General features: G+C 43.9%; 1 protein-coding gene across 1 annotated transcript in view; it reads left to right on the plus strand.

Annotated features, from left to right (window-relative positions):
* Nucleotides 1–23,676, plus strand: part of LOC310854237 (arf-GAP with GTPase, ANK repeat and PH domain-containing protein 1-like) — a 285,203-nt gene that overhangs the window by 176,758 nt on the left and 84,769 nt on the right. The window contains 2 exon segments of the mRNA XM_083758803.1: nt 4,779–4,915; nt 22,641–22,768. Of these exon segments, the coding sequence (XP_083614929.1) occupies nt 4,779–4,915; nt 22,641–22,768 (265 nt within the window).

The following is a 23,676-nucleotide window of genomic DNA, read 5'->3' on the forward strand; positions in this document are numbered from 1 at the left end:
CTGGTGCTGGTGGGGACGCAAGGTACACACACACACACAAACACACACACACACACACACACACTGACCTGCCCCTGGTGCTGGTGGGACGCAAGGTACACACACACACACACACACACACACACACACTGACCTGCCCCTGGTGCTGGTGGGGACGCAAGGTACACACACACACTGACCTGGTGCTGGTGGGGACGCAAGGTACACACGCGTGGATTCTGTTCGTGTCCGAGCATAGGCATGGTAACGCCCCCGCCTGCCTGTGATTGGCTACCGACACTGCCCGTCTTGACTGTCCTCCGAGCTCCGTCCGAGGTGGATATGCTGGAACAAAAAATAAACTTACAAGTTAGTTGCAAGGCTCCATTCTGTCTCGCGTGCCAACTGCCAAGCTGTCATTCTCTGTTGTATTATTTATTTCTCAATCTCACCACGGAGTAACCTCGCGTCTCGGAGGACAGTGTCAGTAGACCCAACATTGCCTCCAATGAGTCGGTCGGTGTGAGCTCGCCACCGTCTGTGTGTGAATGTGGGAAGTGAGGACGCTGGCGTCGACTGTTCGCCACTTCTCCTCCCAATGTATGAATTAATTAACCAGTGTGAAGTGCTTTGAGCACTTGAAAAAGCGCCATAAAAATGCAATTCATTTTTAATAACGCATGGTAGCAAATTAACAACACAACACAACACCACACACAGTCACCTTCTGTTACTTGTACTGTACTGTACTGCACTGTACTGTCTGCCTGGCTTCTGTCCTGAGCTCACACTGACACCCAGTGGTGACTTATAGTCAGTACACTTTAAAGACCTTAGTGGATCATCTTCTTCTTCTTCTTCTTCTTCTTCTTCTTCTTCTTCTTCTTCTTCTTCTTCTTCTTCCTTCTTCTTCTTCTTCTTCTTCTTCTTCTTCTTCTTCTTCTTCTTCTTCTTCTTCTTCTTCTTCTTCTTCTTCTTCTTCTTCTTCTTCTTCTTCTTCTTCTCTTCTTCTTCTCTCTTCTTCTTCTTCTTCTTCTTCTTCTTCTTCTTCTTCTTTCTTCTTCTTCTTTCTTCTTCTTCTCTTCTTCTTCTTCTTCTTCTTCTTCTCTTCTTCTTCTTCTTCTTCTTTCTTCTTCTTCTTCTTTCTTCTTCTCCTTTCTCCTTCTCCTTCTCCTTCTCCTTCTCCTTCTCCTTCTCCTTCTCCTTCTCCTCCTCCGTCAGTCAGTCGTCAGTCAGTCAGTCAGGTCAGTCGTCAGTCAGTCAGACTCTCTCTCTCTGTGTGTGTTGAAACCAGACGACGGACGGACGGACTGACTGACTGACTGACTGTCAGTCAGTCAGTCAGTCCAGTCAGTCAGTCCGTCCGTCCATTGTCTGTTTCAACCAGACGTGCATTCAGATGCATCGCTACCTTAGCTGAAAGGCCCAGTGTTACAGATCACAGAGTTACAAGCTACTTTTATATCTTTGAAACTTGGTTTTATACCATACTGTCACATAGTGAGCTTATAGATCAGCTGATCTTTGCTAAAACGGTTTACCTGTAATGACTAGGGATGTCCCGATTTTTCGTTCCAGATTACACAATTTATGTGTGAGTCGATACCGATACCGGTGTTGTAATCTCGTGTTGTGTTAATAGCAGACTCCTCACTCAAACGTACACAATGCCCCGACATATTATTTAATTACCTGCCATAATGTCAACCCCTTACCACTGTGTCGGATCGGTGGTTAGACTGGCATATTTTCCGATACCGATATGACCTGATATGACAAATAAGGCTGATACTTTTCCGATACCGACACAGTATCGGGACATCTCTAGTAATGACGTATAATTACTAAAATATGGACACTAGCTAAATCTATTCGATATTTCTTCTGACCATTTCAATGGACTGGAAATCCCTTAGTAGAGGTTTGCTTCTTGAGATACTGTATTGTATCATCTGTCAATATTTACTGACTGGGTGAGGTTTTTATTGTACATTATTACCCCATTTAGACCTGAGGCCAATTCTAAAATAATGACATTTTCATGTCAAGGACCACCAACAATATATAGTATTACGGCAATTGCGCTTTAATAGTGCATTCAATCGATCAAGTCATAATGCTACTTACGTTAACATCGGGTTGCTAGCCATTGTTGTCAATAACATTGGGTCGCGCCATCTTAGATCGTCCATGACCATAAACACCCATTCTATCTGTTTCTTTCAATCGCCTGTATCTCCTGTTCCTTGTCCCAGATGGCATTTTTGGTCAAACAAGGTTGATTACACGGCACAGAGCCGACGATGTGAAGCCCTCCAATGAACCGGCTTAGCTCCGTTTGCTACAGAGGACACCATTCAACTTCCTATGTTATGATCAGTACCGGAAGTCTGGAAATGTGGCTTTTCAAAATAATAGCTAAACTGGGAAAATGCTGGCGTGAATTATATCATAATTTGTCAATAAATGCTAGCGATGTAAGTGTTAAGAACTCTGAAAGAATATAAATTAAAATATTTGTAACACATTTTCCTAAAATTGCAGATCTACAAGCTCATAGTGCGGCACCGAGTGCCGTTGCTATGAGCTTGTACATCTGCTATTTTTCATAGCTCAAGTATAACATAACCCTTTAAAACAACAATATATGTATTATGTATGTATGTATATATATATGTACAAAGGGGTATCTGTCAAAGTGGTAAAAATAAAATAAAAGCATCATACATACATGAATTGCCCTTAGTAGTGAAGGCAGAAAGCACATGCATGCAAGTACTCGTTCACACCACTAGATGTCACCCAAAGCCCTAACTTCCCAACACTGCATGATTGCATAAATGTAATGTAAAATGTAAGCAGAGTGACTTATACATAATTCCTAATTAATTCAGAACAGAACCCACCCATGTGGTATTAATACTCTGAGGACGATTCTACAAATGTCTTCTAAATCCTGAAAGTTTTCTGAAAAACCTCATGTTTCTAATGTAGTGGTTCTCAAACATATTCATGTCAAGGACCCCCTAAAATTATCTGTATTTGGCCGCGGACCCCCCCATCTGAAAAAATATGTTGTTCCCCCCCAGAAGCAAAGTTAAAAACGTTCGCTCTGAAAGAATATAATATTCAAATATTATATTATTATTATATATTATGCTTTAGCTATTGAAAAATCAAAGAACGACTGACATAGATACATAGCTTTTTCAGAAAACTGTCAGGATGTAGAAGACATTTTTAGAATCTGATCTCAGGTTAAAATGGGTTAAAACACCAAGATAAAGAGGTTCCCGTCCAGAATGGGCGGGAAGTAAAAAAAAAGAAAGAAAAAAAGAGTACTTCTTTCGTGGTGTATGTGAGACTGATTTAAGCAGTCACACCTGGCCTGAGTCAAACTAGACGTGGACTCAGAGCTGGGTGTGGCTGCGCACCTGTTGTGCATGGACTTGATCAAGGCACAACAGGATAAATCATTCATCTCCACAAACATTCCAGAGAGAGCCTCTGTCCGGACCAGGGGGGCAGTCAGACAGATATTTTGTGAAGCCACTGAGGAAATCGGGATTTCCTGAAAGTTCATATAATGGCCTGTTGTGGTGCTGTCATTGGGCCCAAAAAAACCCATAGCCCCATAGAAGTCCATGTATTTGGGCCCAACTTCACCTAGACTGTATTACCTTAACCCATTCTGACCTGAGATCAGATTCTAAAAATGTCTATTACATCCTGACAGTTTCATTATTAACCCATTCTGACCTGAGATCAGATTCTAAAAGTGTCTTCGATTTTTCAAAAATAGCAGACCTACAAGCTCGTATCGCGCCACTCGGTGGCGCGCTATGAGCTTGTAGATCTGCTATTTTTCAATAGCTAAAGCATAACATGATGCCAACACCAAAATGGGTGCCCGGTCAGAATGGGTTAATAAACATGGTCATGAATACGTTCTGCTTCCAGTCACTAGTTTAAAGTCTCATTTATAATGTCATAATATTCTTTTTGGAAAATTATGGTCCCATTTATTTAAAAATTACCATAACGTCGCGTATGTTCTGAGGGGCGTGGCTACCGTTACAGTCTATGATCGGGATTCCCCTCCCACTCGAGTCAAAATAAAAACCAACTAAGAAGAAGGGGGGAAGCCTCGTTGTCTGGGCCAGCCAATGGGCCAGCTGGACCCAAACGGATCTAGAAAAATGGCAATTTACAATTCAAGGACTGACAGGCTTCATTTTACGTTCATGTTAGACCCGGGGAACGCTTTGTCCATATTTTTTACAGTCTATGGTCCGGACAGTATATCTGCTTTCCTGTGTAAACTAACATTGTATGTGAATTATTCCCTGAACTGACAGGAATAAACCAGACTACTTAACCCATGTTGGGCGGGAACCCCTTTTGGTGTTTTAAGCATTATGTTATGCTTCAGCTGTTGAAAAATAGCAGATCTACAAGCTCATAGCGCGGCGCTACGAACTTGTAGGTCTGCTATTTATTTTTAAATTGTGAAAATGTGCCTGAAATCATTGAATATATATTCTTTCAGACCGAGTTTTTAACTCAAATCTTTGCTACTGGGAGGGTCCTTGGAACAAGATATTTTCAGATGGGGGTGGATTTGTTTGAGCACCACTGACATAGAAACATTGGTTTTTCAGAAAACTGTCAGGCTTTAGAATCTTTTTATTATTATTTTGACGTCAGGCCTAAACGGGTTAAGAAAGCTGCCCTGTGTTGTGTCCTGTGTTGTGTCCTGGGTGGTGACTATAAGGTCACAGTTGTGTTTTTGTGCCAACAGACGCCATCAGCTCGGCCAACCCCAGGGTGATCGACGACAGCCGCGCCAGGAAGCTGTCCAACGACCTGAAGCGCTGCACGTACTACGAGACCTGCGCCACGTACGGCCTCAACGTAGAGCGAGTCTTCCAGGACGGTAAGGAACAATGAGCATTTATATACAGGGTTGTTGTTTTTGTCGACTATGAAACCAAGACGAAAAATGTCTCGTCGACTACCTTTTTCCACTGACGAAAACGAAATGGAAACTAAGCTATGGCGACTAAAACTAAGAATAAATATACTGACAATTTCGTCAACAAATAAAAACTAGACTAAAATGTTAGGAAGGGACTAGTGGACAAGAGATCCAGTATAAGTCATTTTACAAATAGTTGCATGCTGAAAATAGCCGATCTACAAGCTCACAACGTGTCGTGCTGCGACGCATTGTGGGCTTGTAGATCGGCTATTTTCAGGAAGTGGAGATTTTTTTTTACGACGGCATCAAGGCCCGCCAAAAATCTAAATGAACTGTAGATTTAGTCGACTAAAATGTTATGATATTTAGTCGACTAAAACTAGACTAAGACTAAAACATTCCAGGTGACTAAAATGTGACTAAAACTATTCAAGAGACCATGACTAAAATAAAAATGTGCTGTTTTCAGCCCAGTGTACATTGGTGTCCACAATCATGGTTAAAGCATGTTGAAATGGGGGTCTCTCTCCCTCTCGTATACCTCGTTGGAGTGGGGGTCTCTCTCCCTCTCTCTCTCTCTCTCTCTCTCTCTCTCTCTCTCTCTCTCTCTCTCTCTCTCTCTCTCTCTCTCTTATACCTCTGTTGGAGTGGGGGTCTCTCTCTCTCTCTCTCTCTCTCTCTCTCTCTCTCTCTCTTTCTCTCTCGTATACCTCTGCTGGAGTGGAGGTCTCTCTCTATCTCTCTCTCTTTCTCTCGTATACCTCTGTTGGAGTGGGGGTCTCTCTCTCTCTCTCTCTCTCTCTCTCTCTCTCTCTCTCTCTCTCTCTCTCTCTCTCTCTCTCTCTCTCTCTCTCTTATACCTCTGTTGGAGTGGGGGTCTCTTTCTCTCTCATATACCTCTGTTGGAGCGGGTGTCTCTCTCTCGTATATATACCTCTGGGAAGGTGACATTTCTCCTCTCCGGACCAGCAGGCCGCTCTGCTCGGCCATTTGGCCACCGTCTTAATCATGTGTCAATTAAGAGCTAAATGGACCCACTCAGCTATTTAGGTCCCACTGAGCAGCAATTAAGTTTTATCATACCGGGGGAAGGGCTGGAGAGGAGAGGAGAGGAGAGGCTAGCGATGACATGTTCCCTGGCTATTAGCTGAGCCTGGCTAACGTACATTCCAGCCATGACTAATCTATTAAGAGTGCATGGTGATGAATGGGAAGTCATTGGAGCTGACAGAAAATATGGCTGATTGGTGTCTCAACATGTGAGAACGTGACCTTGTGTCCTCGTCAAAGACAATGTGCTTTCAACCCCTCTCTCTCTCTCTCTCTCTCTCTCTCTCTCTCTCTCTCTCTCTCTCTCTCTCTCCCTCTCTCTCTCCCGTTGTGACTGTATACACTAAAATCACAACGGGGTTATGAATCTGATTCCTTCACAAATAAGCGTTTGTCTTCTGTTGGGAGTGCCAGTTTGGGATGTTGTTTACCCCCATAAGACAACGTACTGACCAAGTGCCAAAATGTCTTCACATAACAAAACATTAGTATTCTCAAAATGGACGCTTTCTTTCTTGACACTGTTCTCGCTTCGCTAAAGAGTGTCTGCCGAGTTTCAACTGTAGTCCATTTTCCACAGCAGTGCTACAAGGTTGTGACTCTGCTCACACCACTTTGCAATTGCGATGAGTTGGTAGATTGGGTATTTTCAGAATTATTGCTGTTGTTCTTTTAACCCATTTGAGGACGATTCTACAAAATGTCTTCTGATTCATGACAGTTTTCTGAAAAACCTATGTTTCTATATCAGTCGTTCTCAAACAATTTCATATCAAGGTCCCCCAGAATTATGTATTAGGCTACAAGCTCATAGCGCGGCACCGAGTGCCACGCTATGAGCTTGTATTTTTCAATAGCTAAAGTATAACATAATGCTTGAAACACTAAAGGGGTTCCCGCCCAAAATGGGTTAATCGTTTTTAATGCCATTTTGTTTCAGGGGGTCCACACAGCTGGAGTTTATGGGCTCCATTTTCGTCACCGCTAAACTGTTACTATTTTGCTAAACATTTTTGAATAGTTAAAATGGCCAGTCTACAAGCTCACAACGTGTCAATGTAGATTGGCTAGTTGAACTATTCAAAAATGTTTAGCGGGTTTAGCGGTGACGAAAATGGAGCCCTATATTCCTATTTGGGAAAGTTGAAGAACTTTTCCTCTAAAGCACACCACAACTTGTGTCGCACATCATGGAAGATAAACTCTGTCTCTGAGTTGTAGCCGTTGTCCAAACGGCAGCATTGTAAACAGTAAATCCTTGACGGGGGGGTAGACTTTCTTTTCTTTTTTTCTTTGTAATTTGGGGTGTATATTAATCAGCCTACGACGATGGGACGCTGTGGGGGTTATTAATAACTCTGTGACTATCTGTTCGGCAAGGCGTGGGGTGGGGGGGGGGGGAGGGTGGTGGTGGGGGTTAAGGCTGTAATTACGGAGAGAAATATATGACATGCAATCAGTGCTTAATTACCAGGCCCTGCTGCACTAACTCATCCTGTGGGTGAGGTCTGTGGTACCTCGCATGTTTTTAGCCTCGAGCTACGACCGCTTTTTTAGCTGCTAGTACTACGTAGCTATTTCAAGACCTATACCTACAGTACGTACAACAAGCCTTGCATATAGCCTGGAAATAGCTGCAGTATACCAGCAGCTTACAAAGCATGCCGTTGTTTAGCTAGCTATGTTAGACCCTGATGTTTTTTTAGCTGTACTATTTCAGACCCATGATATATAACGGTGTTGTTTTCGTCGACTAAATGCTATGGCAAAAAGATGTTCGTCGACTACCTTTTTTCTCAACAAATAAAAACTAGACTAAAATGTTAGGAAGGGACTAGTGGACAAGGGATCCAGTATAAGTCATTTTACACTTGGTTGCATGCTGAAAATAGCAGATCTACAAGCTCACAAGCTTGTAGATCTGCTATTTTCAGCAAGTGTAAAAACAGTCATTACGATGGCATGAACGCCCACCAAAATACATTTTAGTCGACTAAATCAACTGTAGATTTAGGGAGGGGGAGGTGTAGTAATGTATTACTGTCACATATTCTTTTTCCCCCCCACAAGACATAATTATGCCTTTACATTACAATTTACAATGTAGGCATTTAGCAGATGCTCTTAATCCAGAGCAATTTACATTAAGCAAGAACAAAAAACATGGCAATACATCATACATCAAATAGTATAGTTATCATGAATCATACGTAAGCTAAGAACGTAACAGTGGAATAATGAAACTATACTATATAGTGCTATATGTCTAGTATTGTCTACATAAAATGCTATCTAAAGCATGTATCTCAATTCACATTGTGAGCTTATTGTGTGTGTGTGTGTGTGTGTGTGTGTGTGTGTGTGTGTGTGTGTGTGTTCTAAATTCCAAATTCTGCTTCGTAAATTTGAATACTTGAGTATTTACTTGCGTATTATCTTTTTGTCCACCTCTGGACCTATATATATATAGCCTATATAGGGAGCTAATATAAAATGACATTTGCTATACCTTTTTTATGTTCACATATTTAGCTCTTTATGGGTGAGTTATTAGTAGGAAATGAAGCTACACGCTCCATTGGGTTGATGTATTCCAACCAACGTCTCTCATGTGGAAGCTAATCGTTGGCATAAACGGACCTCGAATTAAGGGGCTGTGTTATTATGAGGAAATGTTTTCTCCATTGCGGTATAGCAAATCTCCTGAGTCTCGCCAAATGAGCGTTTAACAATGTCCATGTGTCACCGACGATCTGGGTTTGTTTACTGACAAACTGGCCCAAACGACCCACTTCTAATGAATCATCGTTGTCATTGCACTCACAGGTCAGCAGGGGGCAGTGTATGTACATAAATCCCCAGGTAGCATTTTTAACCCATTTAGATCTGAGACCGATTCTAAAAACAAATGGCTTGTACATCCTAACAGTTTTCTATATCAGTCATGTCAAGGACCCCCAGAATTATCAGACCCCCATCTGAAAATTTGTTGTTTCAGGGACCACCCCCAGGAGCAAAGATTTGAGTTAAAAACGTTCGCTCTGAAAGAATATATATTCAAAGATTTGAGTTTAAAACGTTCGCTCTGAAAGAATATATATTCAAAGATTTGCGCCACATTTACAAGATTATTCAAAAATGGCTAAAGTATAACATAATGCTTAAAACATGCTTAAAACCTTTTTGAAACTAGTTTTGGGCCAGCTGGACCCCCATATGCAAGATATATATATTTTTTAACTTTATTTATTGGGGCCGTTTTCACCAAAGCATTCATTATTGAAGTGATTACCACGATAGCTTCACGACACCGCACGTATATAAGCAATGTCATATAAACGAGAATCAGATCCACAAGCTCACTACTACTACGCACTTGTGCGACCCACTCATACGACAACGTTGAAATGTAGAGATACAAGGAAAGTATTGAAAGACGTAGAAAATGGAAACGGATGGAGACACAGATGGGTATCCCAAAAGGAGGACAGACAGACCATTGCCTTTGGCAGCAAATTTCTATTTTAGTTTAGTCATAGTCTTTGGAATGAAACTTAATTTAGTTTTAGTCACATTTCTTGTCACCCGGAATGTTAGTCTAGTTTTAGTCGACTAAATATCATACGATTTTAGTTCGACTAAAATGTGTTTAGGCGGGCCTTGATGCCGTCTTAAAGGATGAAAATAGCCGATCTACAAGCTCACAACGTGTCCCAGTGCGACGTGTTGTGAGCTTGTAGATCTTCTGTTTTCAGCATGCAACCAAGTGTAAAATGACTAATACTGGATCTCTTGTCCACTGTCTAACATTTTAGTCTAGTTTTTATGTGTTGACGAAATTGTCAGTATATTTAGACTTAGTTTTAGTCATCGTAGCTTAGTTTTCATTTTGTTTCAATTTAGTCAGTCAGTGAAAAAAGGCAGTCGACGAACATTTTTCGTCTTAGTTTTGACAGACAGACAGAGAGAGAGAGACAGAGAGAGAGAGAGAGAGCCCTCCAGCTCTGGCATCTCCTCCAGGGAAATCATGTGTGAGAGAGAGAGAGATTAGTTTATCTGTGGTCTCTATGAGAGAGAGAGAGAGAGAGAGAGAGAGAGGGATAGAGATTAGTTTATCTGTGGTCTCTACAGAAAAAACAGCCCATACTCTACACCAGTGGTTCTTCTCTTCCTGTTCATGTCCCGGACCCCCACATTGATATATATTTGACCATGTTGACGACCCCCTCCCCCATCTGAAACTGTGTTGTGGCAGGCACCACCCAGAAGAGAAGATGTACAGTATGTAAAGACAAAACAATTAATTCATCACATTCATACACACGATGGCAGAGGAAACCATGCAAGGCACCAATCTGCTCACCGGGTGCACGAGGACAGGACACTTTGACACTAACTCTGGGGGAGTGCTGATTTCGTCGACTACCTTTTCTCACTGAGGAAAACTAAATGGAAACTAAATGAAAACTAAGCTATGATGACTCAAACTAAGACTAAATATACTGGCAATTTTGTCATTGTAAACTTGGTTGCATGCTGAAAATAGCCGATCTACAAGCTCACAACTGTGAGCTAAAAAATCAGCCATTACAACAGCATCAAAATTCATCTACAATACATCTACAATACAATCTTATGATATTTAGTCGACTAAAACTAGACTAGCACAAAACATTCCAGGTGACTGAAATGCGACTGAAGCTAAATGAAAACTATTCAAGAGACAGCGACTAAAACTAAAATCTAAATTGCCAAAAACAACTGCACTGCAGACTATCATCCATTTATCAGGCCTTATATCCACGTGAGTGGCATCACCATTTTTGTAATGTTTTCTATCCACTTCAATAGCATCTCCTCTGCCTCAGCATACATGTGTGTGCACACGCACGTGCGCGTGCACACACATGTATGCATGCGTGTCTGAGATGCGAGTACGTGTGTGTGTGTGTGTGTGTGGGGGGGGGGGGGGGTAATGTGTGCATATTGCATGTCTTAAGTGCTTGTCTGGGCATAGATATGTGTGTGTGGTTTGATTGAATGCATGCATTCAGACACACACACACACACATGCACAGGGTTAGGTTTTTCTGGAATTAGCGAGCTGTGTTCCATTCTTTCATAATTACTAGCGTACTTAGCAATGACCTTAATTTGTAGCCGAGTACTTCAGTAATGACGTAGGTCTGCTCTCTGTCTCTCCACTGCTAATTGGTCTGAAGTCGTCCTATCTCACGCACGCGCACACGCACGCACACACACACGCACGCACACACGCACGCACGCACCCACCATGACAATGACAGTAATTGTATCCAATGATTTGTGCAATAAGGCATAACGTCTTATGGATAATCAGAATATTTATATACATACATCAGCATCAGAGATATTACTGTTGTTGCAATAAGTACTGTGTAGCATTAATGCAAAGACATGAGGACGGTTCTATAGCGAGTACAGTTCATACAGTAACCATATACTGTATAGCGGCTAGAACAGTGGTTCCCAAAGTGGGTTCCGGGGACCCCCTGGGGTCCTTGAGGGAGTTCCAGGGGGTCCCCAGCTAAATGATAGTTTGTAACCAAATGGACCCTTATGGGTCTGTAACTCTGAGTGTGGACAAGTACACTCAGAGTTAAATTCACATTGATTTTACAATATAAATTGGGGGTCTCAGAGATATAAATGTCATTAAATGGGGGTCTGTAGACTAATATGCATGTCAAACTGCATGGGGGTCCTTGAAATCAAACAGGTTGAGAATCACTGCTAGAGTCGTAAAGATCTTCTCTTATGGGGGTCCCTGGCATATCTTTTCAAATGGGGGTCTGCGGGCTAATTAGTGCCAATTTGGGGGTCGTTGACATGAAAAAGTTTGGGAACCACTGGTCTAGAACAGGGGTTCTCAACGTTTTTGTCTGGGGACCCCCGGAAATGCTTTGGCCATGTCTCGCGACCCCGCCCCGCCCCACCTCCCCACCCCAATACAAACTGACTGCAAAAATAATATTTATTATTTAATATTAGAGAAAATATATCATAAATGAATACTGAAACCAGATATAATCATTAAGGAAAGTTCATGCATGTACTATGTGTACTATGTAAACTAGCTTAATTTCCATTCTGTTGCAAAATATATATATATATATATATATATATATATCTTTTTTTAATATAATTTGGGACCCCCCAAAATAATTTGGTGACCCCCCCTAGGGGTCCCGAGCCCATACCGGTCCACGGGTCGAGAACCCCTGGTCTAGAAGAGTAGGCCTATGTTAACCCAATCCAAGCCAAGGAACGTCGGGTTATTTTTAAGCACTATAACCCCCCCCCCCCCCCCCCCCCCCCCTGTGCCAGGGCGTAATTTTGCGTATTTCTTTTTTTTTCTTCCAAAACTTTTTTCTTTTTTTTTACAATAGAAACGCTGGCACCTGGTATATAACCAGTACTATGTGGTTGGAGGTCGTCTCCCTGTACTCTTCCATCAAGATTTATTGGTTGTTTTCGACTGTCAATCTGGCATATTTCACAGGTTCAGGAAAAATAATCCTGGTTTCTAAACTGCCTCCCCCTGACCAGCCGGGGCGCCTGATGGAGGGGAAAGGAACTAGTTGGAATAACGTGTTCCTTCCACGCGCTACGTCCAACCAGGGAAACTCCCCCGTCAGGTGTAAAGGAGCAACTTGGACACTCAATGCATGAAGGAAGCATGAGTTCAAGTCCGTTGCTCTCCCCAGGTTGGCGGAGGGTGTGTAGAGCCCAGGATCACATTAGATAATTGACACAGGGGTGAAAAATGTGTTGGAAAATCTGGAGTCTACAAGCTCACGAGTGGGTCGCAATGTGATGTGCTTAGAGTTTGTGCTCGTTTTGACAAATCGCACATCAGGACTCAAAGTCACAAAGACTCAGTTGGGAGATTTTATTTAGCTTTAATCCATGTATAGCACGCTCTTATTAGCCCATTTCTATACCGGCGTGAGGATTTGCGTTCCCCGCTGCCTGCCGTGCCCTCCGTCCCGTTCCGTCAGGGCTCACCGTGGCGGTACGGCGGTGTCAGTCATCGCGGCGGTGATGTATCGGCGCGTCCCTAACGAGCCGTCTCTGTAGTCAGATGCGCGGGGGGCGCGCGGGGGGGGGGGTCCCGGACATCTACTAAGGCGCCCTCACTGACAAATCACCACTAAAGACTCACATTTAAATGGCATTTGCAACAAACAACAAATTTGTCCGCCGCGCGAGAGCGAGCCGCGGTACGCGTACGAGTCGATTTGGGAAATTAAATGGCAATGTATGACGGAGGAGGAGGACGCGGCGGCGGGTGGAAGTGTTACACACGCCGTGTACATATTGATTCGCACTCTCTCCCGCATGGCATGCATATTCCATGACCTCACTTAATCCAATCCTGCTGGATTGATCCGCATAGCGCCGGGGCCTCTCGGTAGGATGATGATGATGATGATGATGCACGGGCATAATTACTTAGCGCTCATGTGAATAACGAGGCTTAATAAAGTGTGTTTTCACTGACAAGGCCAGGCCTCCGGTTGGCCTGTGAATAAATGCTGATTCGCACTAATTTGACGTGATTCTCGATCGGGGGGGGGGGGGGGGGGGGGGGGGGGGCTTTCTTTCTTTCTTGCTCACTTGGGCTCCTCTATCTGCGCATCTGTCCTCCGGTGCACATGTGCATATTATGTTCACTCATATTTGTGTGTGTGTGTGTGTGTGTATACACACTGTGTGTGTGTGTATATGTGTGTATATATTAGGCATGTATTAGTCATGACTCATGGTTTCCGGCGTTAGGACTATGATTTCCATCGTATATTTATACGACCATACGTACAGCTGTGCTGTGTGGTTTGTAGATTGGCTGTTGCGCTCAAAATGTTATGACGGTTGTCATCGTCAATGGCATCCTAAAATTTGGATGTCCTCACAAGTACATATTTCTAATACAAACGTGTGCGTGCGTGCGTCAGAAGCGAGGGAGGGAAGGGTGACGCCAGTCCACTGCTTACAGCGAGCATCAGAGCGCCATGTCGTGAATCAAAGGAAAGCGACGGAAAAGGAAGCTCAATGACTTCCAATGTAAAATCACACACAAAGAGATGAAGAGCTCCGCATGTAGCATCTACCATTAAAAATAATTGGGCCCCGTATAGTTGTTGCTCTGTGCATTAACATTAGCCTGATGGGAGGGGGGAGGGGCGGAGGAGAGATCTAATGAAGGGGAGTAGTTTGTTTTCTGTCGGGGGTCAAGCGCAGTGTGTGTGTATATCAAAGTGTTTGGACAGGGGGGGACTTGGATGGCTGTTAGGGGAGGTTAGTGTGTGCGTGCGTGTGCACGTGAGTGCGTGTGTGGGGGAGGGGGGGATTATTAACAATTAATCTGATGAGATTCCAAAAAGATCAAATAGAACAGAATAGAATCTCATGCAAGAAGTGTGTGAGTCTGTGTGTGTGTGTGTGTGTGTGTGTGTGTGTGTGTGTGTGTGTGTGTGTGTGTGTGCGTGTGTGTGTGTGTGCATGTGCGTGTGTGTGCATGTGTGTTACAGCGGCCTATTCAATCTATGTGACATAATGCCATTTATCTTACACGCAAGTGTGTGTGTGTGTGTGAGAGAGAGGGGGAGAGAGAGAGAGAGAGTTTGAAGGGTGTTCCCTGACCGGTATGGGCTCGGGAACTTCTGTCTCTGAGAGAGATGAGGGGGAGGTCTCTCTCTCTCGCGCACACACGTATGCACACACGCACGCACGCACGCACGCACGCACGCACGCACGCACACACACACACACACACACACACACACACACACACACACACACACACACACACCCACACACACACACACACACACACACACAGTGTGAGCTGGCGGGGGGGGGGGGTCCTGACAGCACGGCGGCCCCTCGTCCATCAGCGCACTAATTTAATTATCCTAATTACAGAGACATGAGCACGTGCCCCCCCCCCCATGCCCCCCTCCTCCCTCCTCTTGTTCAACCACCCCTTCTTCTATGCCCCCCCCCCCCACCCATCTAACGTCCTCCTCGTTGCGAGGCATTGTGTGAGCTTGTAGATCGGCGCTGTTTTCCACAATGTTTGTCCGTGTAAACCGAGTCAAATATAACGTAGTGCCTCAACTCCCCACAGTACATTCCAATAGCGTGTCACGGTGGATTATTTGATTATATGATTATTTTTGGGGGATCGTGGCCTGAACCACAGCCGTGGAGTACTTGTCCCAAAGTTTCGTACCTCTATCTAAGGGAACATTGCCTTGAGTAGCGGCGCAGAAGAAGTATTGGCATCAAAGTACAATTAACTGTATCACTTACAGAATAAAGTATCGAATAAATTGAGGTGAAACGAGGGGATAATATGAATCAAAATGTTACTGAAGTACTGCAGTGCTTGAGTAAATGTACCCAGGTTACTTTCCGCCCAGCCTCCCACTCACTGTGTCACAGTGCGGACGCAGGGCCTTCGTTAGCGCTCGCTAACGAGCTGAGAAGACCGCTGTCCCTCTTGTCAGAGGTGGCCAGGGTTGATGTCCAAGCACACACACACACACACACACACACACACACACACACACTTTGCACATGCTTGTATTACTATACTCGTGAGGACATCAACATTGTAGGATGGTCATTTTTTAATCTTTTTTTTACAGTTTTAACCCGAAGCCTAAAGCGAAAAACAGCTAAAGTGTGCTATATTATTTGGTGCGTGACACCAACCCAAATAGTTATTTTCCTCATTGTAAAGCATCTCTCCCCAAATTCTCTAACGGTAAAAACAACAATTTATTTATCCGTTTTATTGCAAATCCAATTTGATTGATTGAATACTGTATTAACTATCATTGACAGTAAAACAGTACAGGTACAGTAGTACAGTATGCTGAAAGGATAACACTCTAAAATAACACTCTATACTTGTGGACACACACACACGCTCACACACACACACTCGCACACACACACACACGCACACACACACACACACACACACACACGCGCACATAGTGAGAGAGAGAGAAAGTCAGTGTGAGTTTGATCCCCGCTGAGGGGCTGATGGTGAAGGTTATTTTAAGTGTCACGTTGTTGTAACGTGCGGTTATGTGTTGTCTTGCTGTAATCGACACAGTCAGCACACACAGTACGGACACAACGAGCTCACCTCGGTCTCCGCTCTGCGTCGCTATGCAGTCGCCACCGCACATACACACACACACACACACACACACAGTCAGTGGACCGGTGTTGGTTTTAGTCGACTGAAGTTATGGCTTTATTCGACTAAGGAAAACAACTAAATGTGTTGTTGGTAGGCAAATGTGTTGAGGTCGTGTTGCATTCCTTTAAAGAGGCCCAGACCAAGAACATGCTTAGACTGGTCAAGAGTATCTCTTCTGACCCCTTACATGTTTTAAATGATGAATATCAACTGTTGATCCAGTTGATATTCATCGCACGCACGCGCGCACAGTGTGTTATCGCAGTTTATCTTGGCTCGTGTGACAGATGTAACATCACACGGTGCCCGTTGTGTTATCAGATGTAACATCACACGGTGCCCGTTGTGTGACAGATGTAACATCACACAGTGTGTGACAGATGTAACATCACACAGTGTGTTACAGATGTAACATCACACGGTGTGTTATCAGATGTAACATCACACGGTGCCCGTTGTGTGACAGATGTAACATCACACAGTGTGTGACAGATGTAACATCACACGGTGTGTTATCAGATGTAACATCACACGGTGACCGTTGTGTGACAGATGTAACGTCACACGGTGCCCGTTGCGATATCAGAAGCACTGATACCTAACTACTGTAACTAACTAGACCATCCTTGAGTCACACATTAGCCGCAATTAATACATTAAATAATTAATGCCGACGAGGAGCCGCTCATTAAATCACAAAACATTAATATTAAAGTTAAGTCATTTAGCCACCGCGAACCCTGTAGCATTAGCAGGCCCTATATTCTCGGGGTGAACATTCGGCCAAATTATAGCCCCATGAGTTGTGAGCTTTGTGTAGCAGTGACGTCATCTCTGTGGGGGGGGGGGCTGCAGGGTGGCCTTGGGCCCCCGGGAAGAATTTGTAACTCCTCTTCTGTCCGTGACAATTATAAGAATTAACTCTTTGTCTCTGTTGTGTAGGAAGTAAGTCCAAGAAGTAATAATAACACAAATTACCCAATATACAAACACCAGGAAAGTGTTTTTTGTCCCCCCAAACATCATTAAAATATCGAATCTGGTTTGCGAAAGGGGTGAAGTGACCCTTTGAGTTGTGTTAATTGTTTTTTAACGAAAGTTATTTTCTGGTGCAGTCTTTTTTTTTGTGCCAATTCAATTGATTCCTCCCCACGCACATTCCGTGTGTTGTTGTCACTGGGGTGTCCTTCCTTGGCACGACTCGAGGGCCGTGCAGGTTATTAAGACAAATTAGCCAGTGATTGTTTTGATTACAAATCTGAGGTGCTGTCTCCAAGCATCAGCGTCACGCACAGGCCTGGAGGCGTCACGCCGCGCAGCAAGGCAGAGAGAGGGACGCACGCACACACACACACTGTCTTGTCACTGGGGATAAAATGTGGAGGACTTCATTTCAGAGTGAGATCAGGCTAATGCATGCCAGATAGTATTCCTCACTATCCTCTTGTACACCGTCACGACCGAAGTGTGTCTCTCTCTGAAGTGTCTCCGTAGCCGAACTGTGATTTCGAGTAGTTCACAAATATTGTGGTCACAACACGTTCCGCCTCTTCGGTTGCGTTTGTTTGGTCATCCGTGACCCTTTCAGGTCGTCTCGGTGGATCACCGTCGGGTCACGAGCCACTGGTTGAGCAACGCGATGTAGGAAATGTTAAAAGATTAATTAGTGTCCAGTTAGTGAGGTACACCGTTGACCTTTTCACACAATCCCCCACCGGCACGTCCTCTCCTCTCCTCTCTGGTCTCCTCTCCCCTCTCTCCTCTCCCCTTCCCATCCTACGGTCATTAGTTTATATTAATGATGCTAACGGAAGGCGACAGCAGTGTAAGAAACTCAATAGAACACGCATGCACACTTGCACGCACACTTGCACACACACTTGCACACACACACACACACACACACGTTTCTGTCTCATAGTAAGGATTCTACGTCATGATTTCATGCGTTTTGATAATTATGGTCAAGTTCTGATCCTTGGTGTTTTTGTCATTGTTTTGTCTTTGTTTCTGGCCTCGCTTCACCCCCCCCCCCCCCATCTCTCTCCTCTGCCTACCGTCGGCAGGGTGTCACATTGGAAAAGGTTAACTGTCTTCCTCCATTTGGCCTCCATTTGCTCTCTCCTCTCCTCTCCTCTCCTCTCCTCTCCTCTCCTCTCCTCTCCTCTCCTCTCCTCTCCTCTCCTCTCCTCTCCTCTCCTCTCCTCTCCTCTCCTCTCCTCTCCTCTCCTCTCCTCTCCTCTCCTCCGTACTGCAGTACTGTTCTTAATGACCCTTTAAGTGACATAAATGCCATTGACCAAGAGGAAGCATCCCTCTGACTGTTTGCATGCTGGCTACCCGCGCTAATAGTGCCGCAGGTCATTGGGTGGTTGCAGTTTAACCACCATCACTAATGGTAGCTCCCATTAGACACATCTCTAATTAAACCACTAACTATGCAGTGAGATTTTACAGTTGTTGAGATGAAATGATCACCACTTAGCATGTGGAGTCCAGATGTAATTTTGTATGTTTTATTTTAAATCTAGTGCAAAAAATAGCTGCAAAAAATAGCCAATATAAAAGCTCACATAACTCTTAGAGTGTGCAAATGGAACTAGGGTTGTCCCGATTGAATCGGGTGATCGGAAATCGCGGCCAATCATGTCATTTTCAAATGATTGTAATCTGATCATGAGCAAAAAAATCGCGATCGGGACATCCCTATTCAGACCCAGTTTGGGGTACGTAGCTCATTAGAGTATAGTGCTTTCACTTCTAGTGGTTTTTGAGTGGTGCAACCACTCCTATAGACAGCTATGTGTGTGGCTGTGTCACTGGCTGTGTCCGAGCACGAAAATAGTGTTTGTTCACCAAGTGTCACTGTTGCACAGCCTAACACACAGGCCAGGGAGGAGGGCTTGTACAGTACAGTACAGTACCACTCACTTCAGACAGGTCTGAATTTACTAGTTGACTAGTTGCCTAGTTTACTATAGTCAACTAGTTGTTTAACTACCTACTACTATGTAAAAAAAAATATTACAAGTGATCATCTTCGAACATGGAGGAGGTGATTAGGTGATGTAATGGTGATGTAAAACAAACTGTGTCAAAACAAACATTACATTCTCTTTATTGTTAATGGGATTTAAGGTTTGTGTTTCAATTTTCATTGTCAATGGCGTTTTTAAAACAAACATTGAACTAAACACAAACATTAAACCTCTATATAGGTGCTAGTGCCCCTCAAAAATAAAACGGTTAACATATATATATATATATATATATTATTTTTTTTGTAATATTTGTACATTTCAAAACTGTGTACATTGGTGACTATAATCTGGCATTCTAGCTGATCTTGAGGGGGGGGAATACTATTTTTTTTAAATGTTTTCTTATCAACTAGTCAACTAGTACCAGCAAGGTCAACTCGTGGATTTACTAGTCGACTAGTTGAATAGTCGACTAGTTGCTTAAAGCCCTATACTGTTGAGTATGAATTAGTACAAGTGGTAAAACCTGTCCCAGTCTTTGTCCAATATGGCTGCTGTGCAAAGTGTGCATATAGAGCCTAGCTATCACTGGCGTTAAGTGCAAAAGAGTCAAACTTTGATCCAGGCTCTACGTGAAGTAAAGCCAGGAGAGAGTTAACGGCGTGTGGACGGAGCGTGTCCCGCGGCCACACAGGCTCCAGAACTCCATTATCTCGGTCCCAATAAACAGCGTGCGTTTCATGTGGTCCGAAGATGAAGTCATTGTTTTAACCCATTTAGACCTGAGGACGATTCTACAAATGTCTTCTAAACCTCATGTTTCTATGTCAGTAGTTCTCAAGCTTTTTCATGTCAAGGACCCCCAAAAATGATATGTAATTGGCCGCCGACCCCCATCTGAAAATATGTTGTTCCAGGGACTCCTCGGAAAGCAAAGATTTGAGTTAAAATAATTATTCAAGATTTGCGACACATTTTCACGATTTTTCAAAAAATTGCAGATCTACAAGCTTGTTGATCTGCTATTTTCCAATAGCTAAAGTACATAGTGCTTAAAACACCAAAAAGGATGTTCCCGTCCAGAATGGATTAATTGGGCTCGTTAAAGCCCTGGGCTTCGTTAATGAGGAGTCAGTCATAAACATTTACCTCCAGGTGAGAGAGGGGCACCAGAGCCAAGGGCAGTGCCACGCCTCCATACCACTCTCTGGTTAGAGACCCAAGTCACAAAAAAACAAAAAAAACATACTATGGTAAAAACTAAATATGGGGGGGGGGGGGGGGGGTTACACTGTTTTTACTGTTAACTAGAAGAGGAAAATGAATGCTACGGTAAAACGGTTATTATAGAAAATAAATAAATATATAACGTGTTTTTTAGTGGTGCCCATTGGGGCACTGGCCTACTTGGAACGATGCAAGTTGAAGTTTTCCATTAATGCGAGTACTATTAAAAACCTATCCAGATTTCGTACTCATTTTGCCATCTTGCTGTCTGCTCAGCTGATTGGCCCACATGGCCACACTGGCGGCCCGCAATTGGACGGAATGTGTCCAATGACAGACCGGGCCCCAGTGGTTCTAGCCTCAATGATGCATGCCCACCACACACACACACACACACACACACACACACACACACACACACACACACACAAAAAAAAATATATATACAGTGCTGACCAGGGCTGTATATTACTTTTAAGTGTTAAGAACAGTTATGATAAGCCAGTGTTAAATATTTAAACTGCACAGCTAATACGATTTACCTTTTGTCCATCAATCTTGCTTCTCCTGTGAGAGGCCTGCCATTTATCCTAATGGAAATGTCTCCCCTTTGATCAGATTTATGACGGCCGAGCCAGGAGGGAGCGAGGGAGGGAGGGAGGGAGAGAGAGAGAGAGAGAGAGGGAGAGAGGGAGAGAGGGAGAGAGGGAGAGAGAGAGAGCAGGGGAGATGGCCGGCTGTCTTATAGGCTGAGAATTAACAGAGCGACTGTGATCACTCTATATTTCATACACTAGACAGTCATACGTGCATTAAAGCCAGGACAGAATGACCATGAAATGAATCCTTAACCCATCTGCTGCCACCTGGTGGACTGCCGAGCCGTTTGTAGTGTGACACACGCTAGATTCACATCCTGTTTGGGCGGCCGTCTTAGATGCTGAATAAATAGCGTCAATGCTAGCGAGCTCAAATGAAGCCATCCTTGCTCTCTAGAAAGCGCCAATGTTCCCATCTAGATCACAGGATAATCAGCAAAGACCTCCGAACATCGCACGTTTTATCCAAACCATGGAGAGCTCCGTAGATTTCGAGTTATTCAGCTTTTTAGTCAGCCTGTATAAAGGGAGGTGGACGGTAGCGCGGTTGCGCAATCCTGGCTAAGATCACAAGAAGGAAAGGCGATCAGCAATCCGGTTTGAGAAAGTTTGAGCACCACTGATATACCAACATGAGTTTATCAGAAGAAAACGGTTAGGATTTAGAAGACATTTGTGGAATCGGCCTCGGTCAGCTACTAATGGGTTTAACCCATTCTAGGTGGGAAGTTACCCCTTTTGGTGTTTTAAACATTATGTTATGCTTTAGCTGTTGAAAAATTGCAGATCTGCAAGCTCATAGTGCGGCACCGAGTGCCGTGCTAAGAACTTGTAGGTCCGCTATTTATTTTTTTAATCGTGAAAATGTGGCGCAAATCTTTGAATGTATATTCTTTCAAAACGTTTTTAACTCAAATCTTTGCTTCTGGGGGGGTTCCTGGAACAACATATTTGCAAATGGGGTTCGGCGGCCAAATACATTTAATTCTAGTGGTCCTTGACATGAAATAGTTTGAGAACCACTGGCATAGAATCAGAAAACTGTTAGAAGACATTCTTAGATTCGGCTTCGGTCAGCTACTAATGGCTTTAATACACACAGATCTTCATGATACAGTCAGGAAAGACCCCCTCGACGTCTGACTGAGACTGGTGGAGGTTTCAGAGAGGGAGGGGCGGGGCTGAGGGGCGGGGCCGGGAAGATCAATGCAGTTCATTGGTGTCCTCATTGATTGACGCCGTCCTTTCTGCTCTTTGACCCGATCCCTGTCTCTCTCTCTCTCTCTCTCTCTCTCTCTCTCTCTCTCTCTCTCGTGTGATAACGGTAGAATAATCACTGTAGCTGTTAGGTGCCAACTGATGGATCCATGGTAAAGTGTGTGTGCGTATGTGTGCACGGCCACACGCGTGGCCCCTGTGCGCGCACGCATGTCAGATGAATAGCGGAATGATGTGACCAATGGGGCGGCCAAGCTGAGCATTATGAGAACTAATGGACACTCTCTCTCTCTCCTGTGTGTGTGTGTGTGTGTGTGTGTGTGCGTGTGCGTGTGCGCGTACAGTTGCTCAGAAGATCGTGGCCACCAGGAAGAAGCAGCAGCTGTCCATTGGTCCGTGCAAATCTCTGCCCAACTCCCCCAGCCACTCCTCGGTCTGCTCCACGCAAGTCTCTGCCGTGCACATAAGCCAGGTGAGCATGCACACACGCACACACAGACACACACACACACACACACGCACGCATGAATACACATGTATATATATATATATACCGCTGTTGTCGGGCAGAAACGGAAAGGTTTCTTTAGAAACCACGGTTCCTTAAGTAAGTGAGCGAAATATTTTGCCTATGGGAGTCTTCCTCGGCTTCAGAGAAGACTCCCATAGGCTTAATATTTCGCCTATGGGAGTCTTCCTCGACTTCAGAGAAGCCTCCCATAGGTGAAATATTTCGTGACTGTTCACTTCATGGAACCTCTAATCTCTGTATTCTATCTTTTGGTATTATTATTATTATTATGGTATTATTTATTATTTGTAAATGTACGCCCTAACGCGGCCCTTGAAGAGGGTTCCAGGGCGTCCGCCTCAGCTAAGTGGTTGGTAGTTAGGAACCAACATTGGCCCCTTACAGGTCTGTTACTCTGAGGGTACAACAAATGGAACCATAATGATACAGTACGGTCTGACCATCTGTTGACAAGTGTCCACAGACAGACAGAAATATGGCTTTTGCTTTTATTTAATGGTCACGAAAATACAGCTACATGAATAAATCATAGACATATCCCAATTAAAACAGTTTATGATGCAACGTTTTTTTTCCCGTTCAAACTGATTCCCATAAGAAGTTGGAACGCTGCTGAACGTTGTAAAGTGGTTGTAAAGTAGTCCAAGTCTGGCAGTGTGCCGCGGGTTCGACTCCCAATCCTGGCGGCCTTTACTGCCGTCAGTCAGTCTACTGTCTATCCCTCTATAAAAAATGTAATAAAATAAAGGCGAAAGCCACAAAAAAACATAACACAAAACAAACAGAACACAAAACATGAGAAACTGTACAAGCTTTTATTGGATTTTATAAATGTCCGGTGCTTTTCT

Source organism: Protomyctophum parallelum (genome assembly GCF_964188405.1).
Source record: "Protomyctophum parallelum genome assembly, chromosome: 23".
NCBI classification, from domain to species: Eukaryota; Metazoa; Chordata; class Actinopteri; order Myctophiformes; family Myctophidae; genus Protomyctophum; species Protomyctophum parallelum.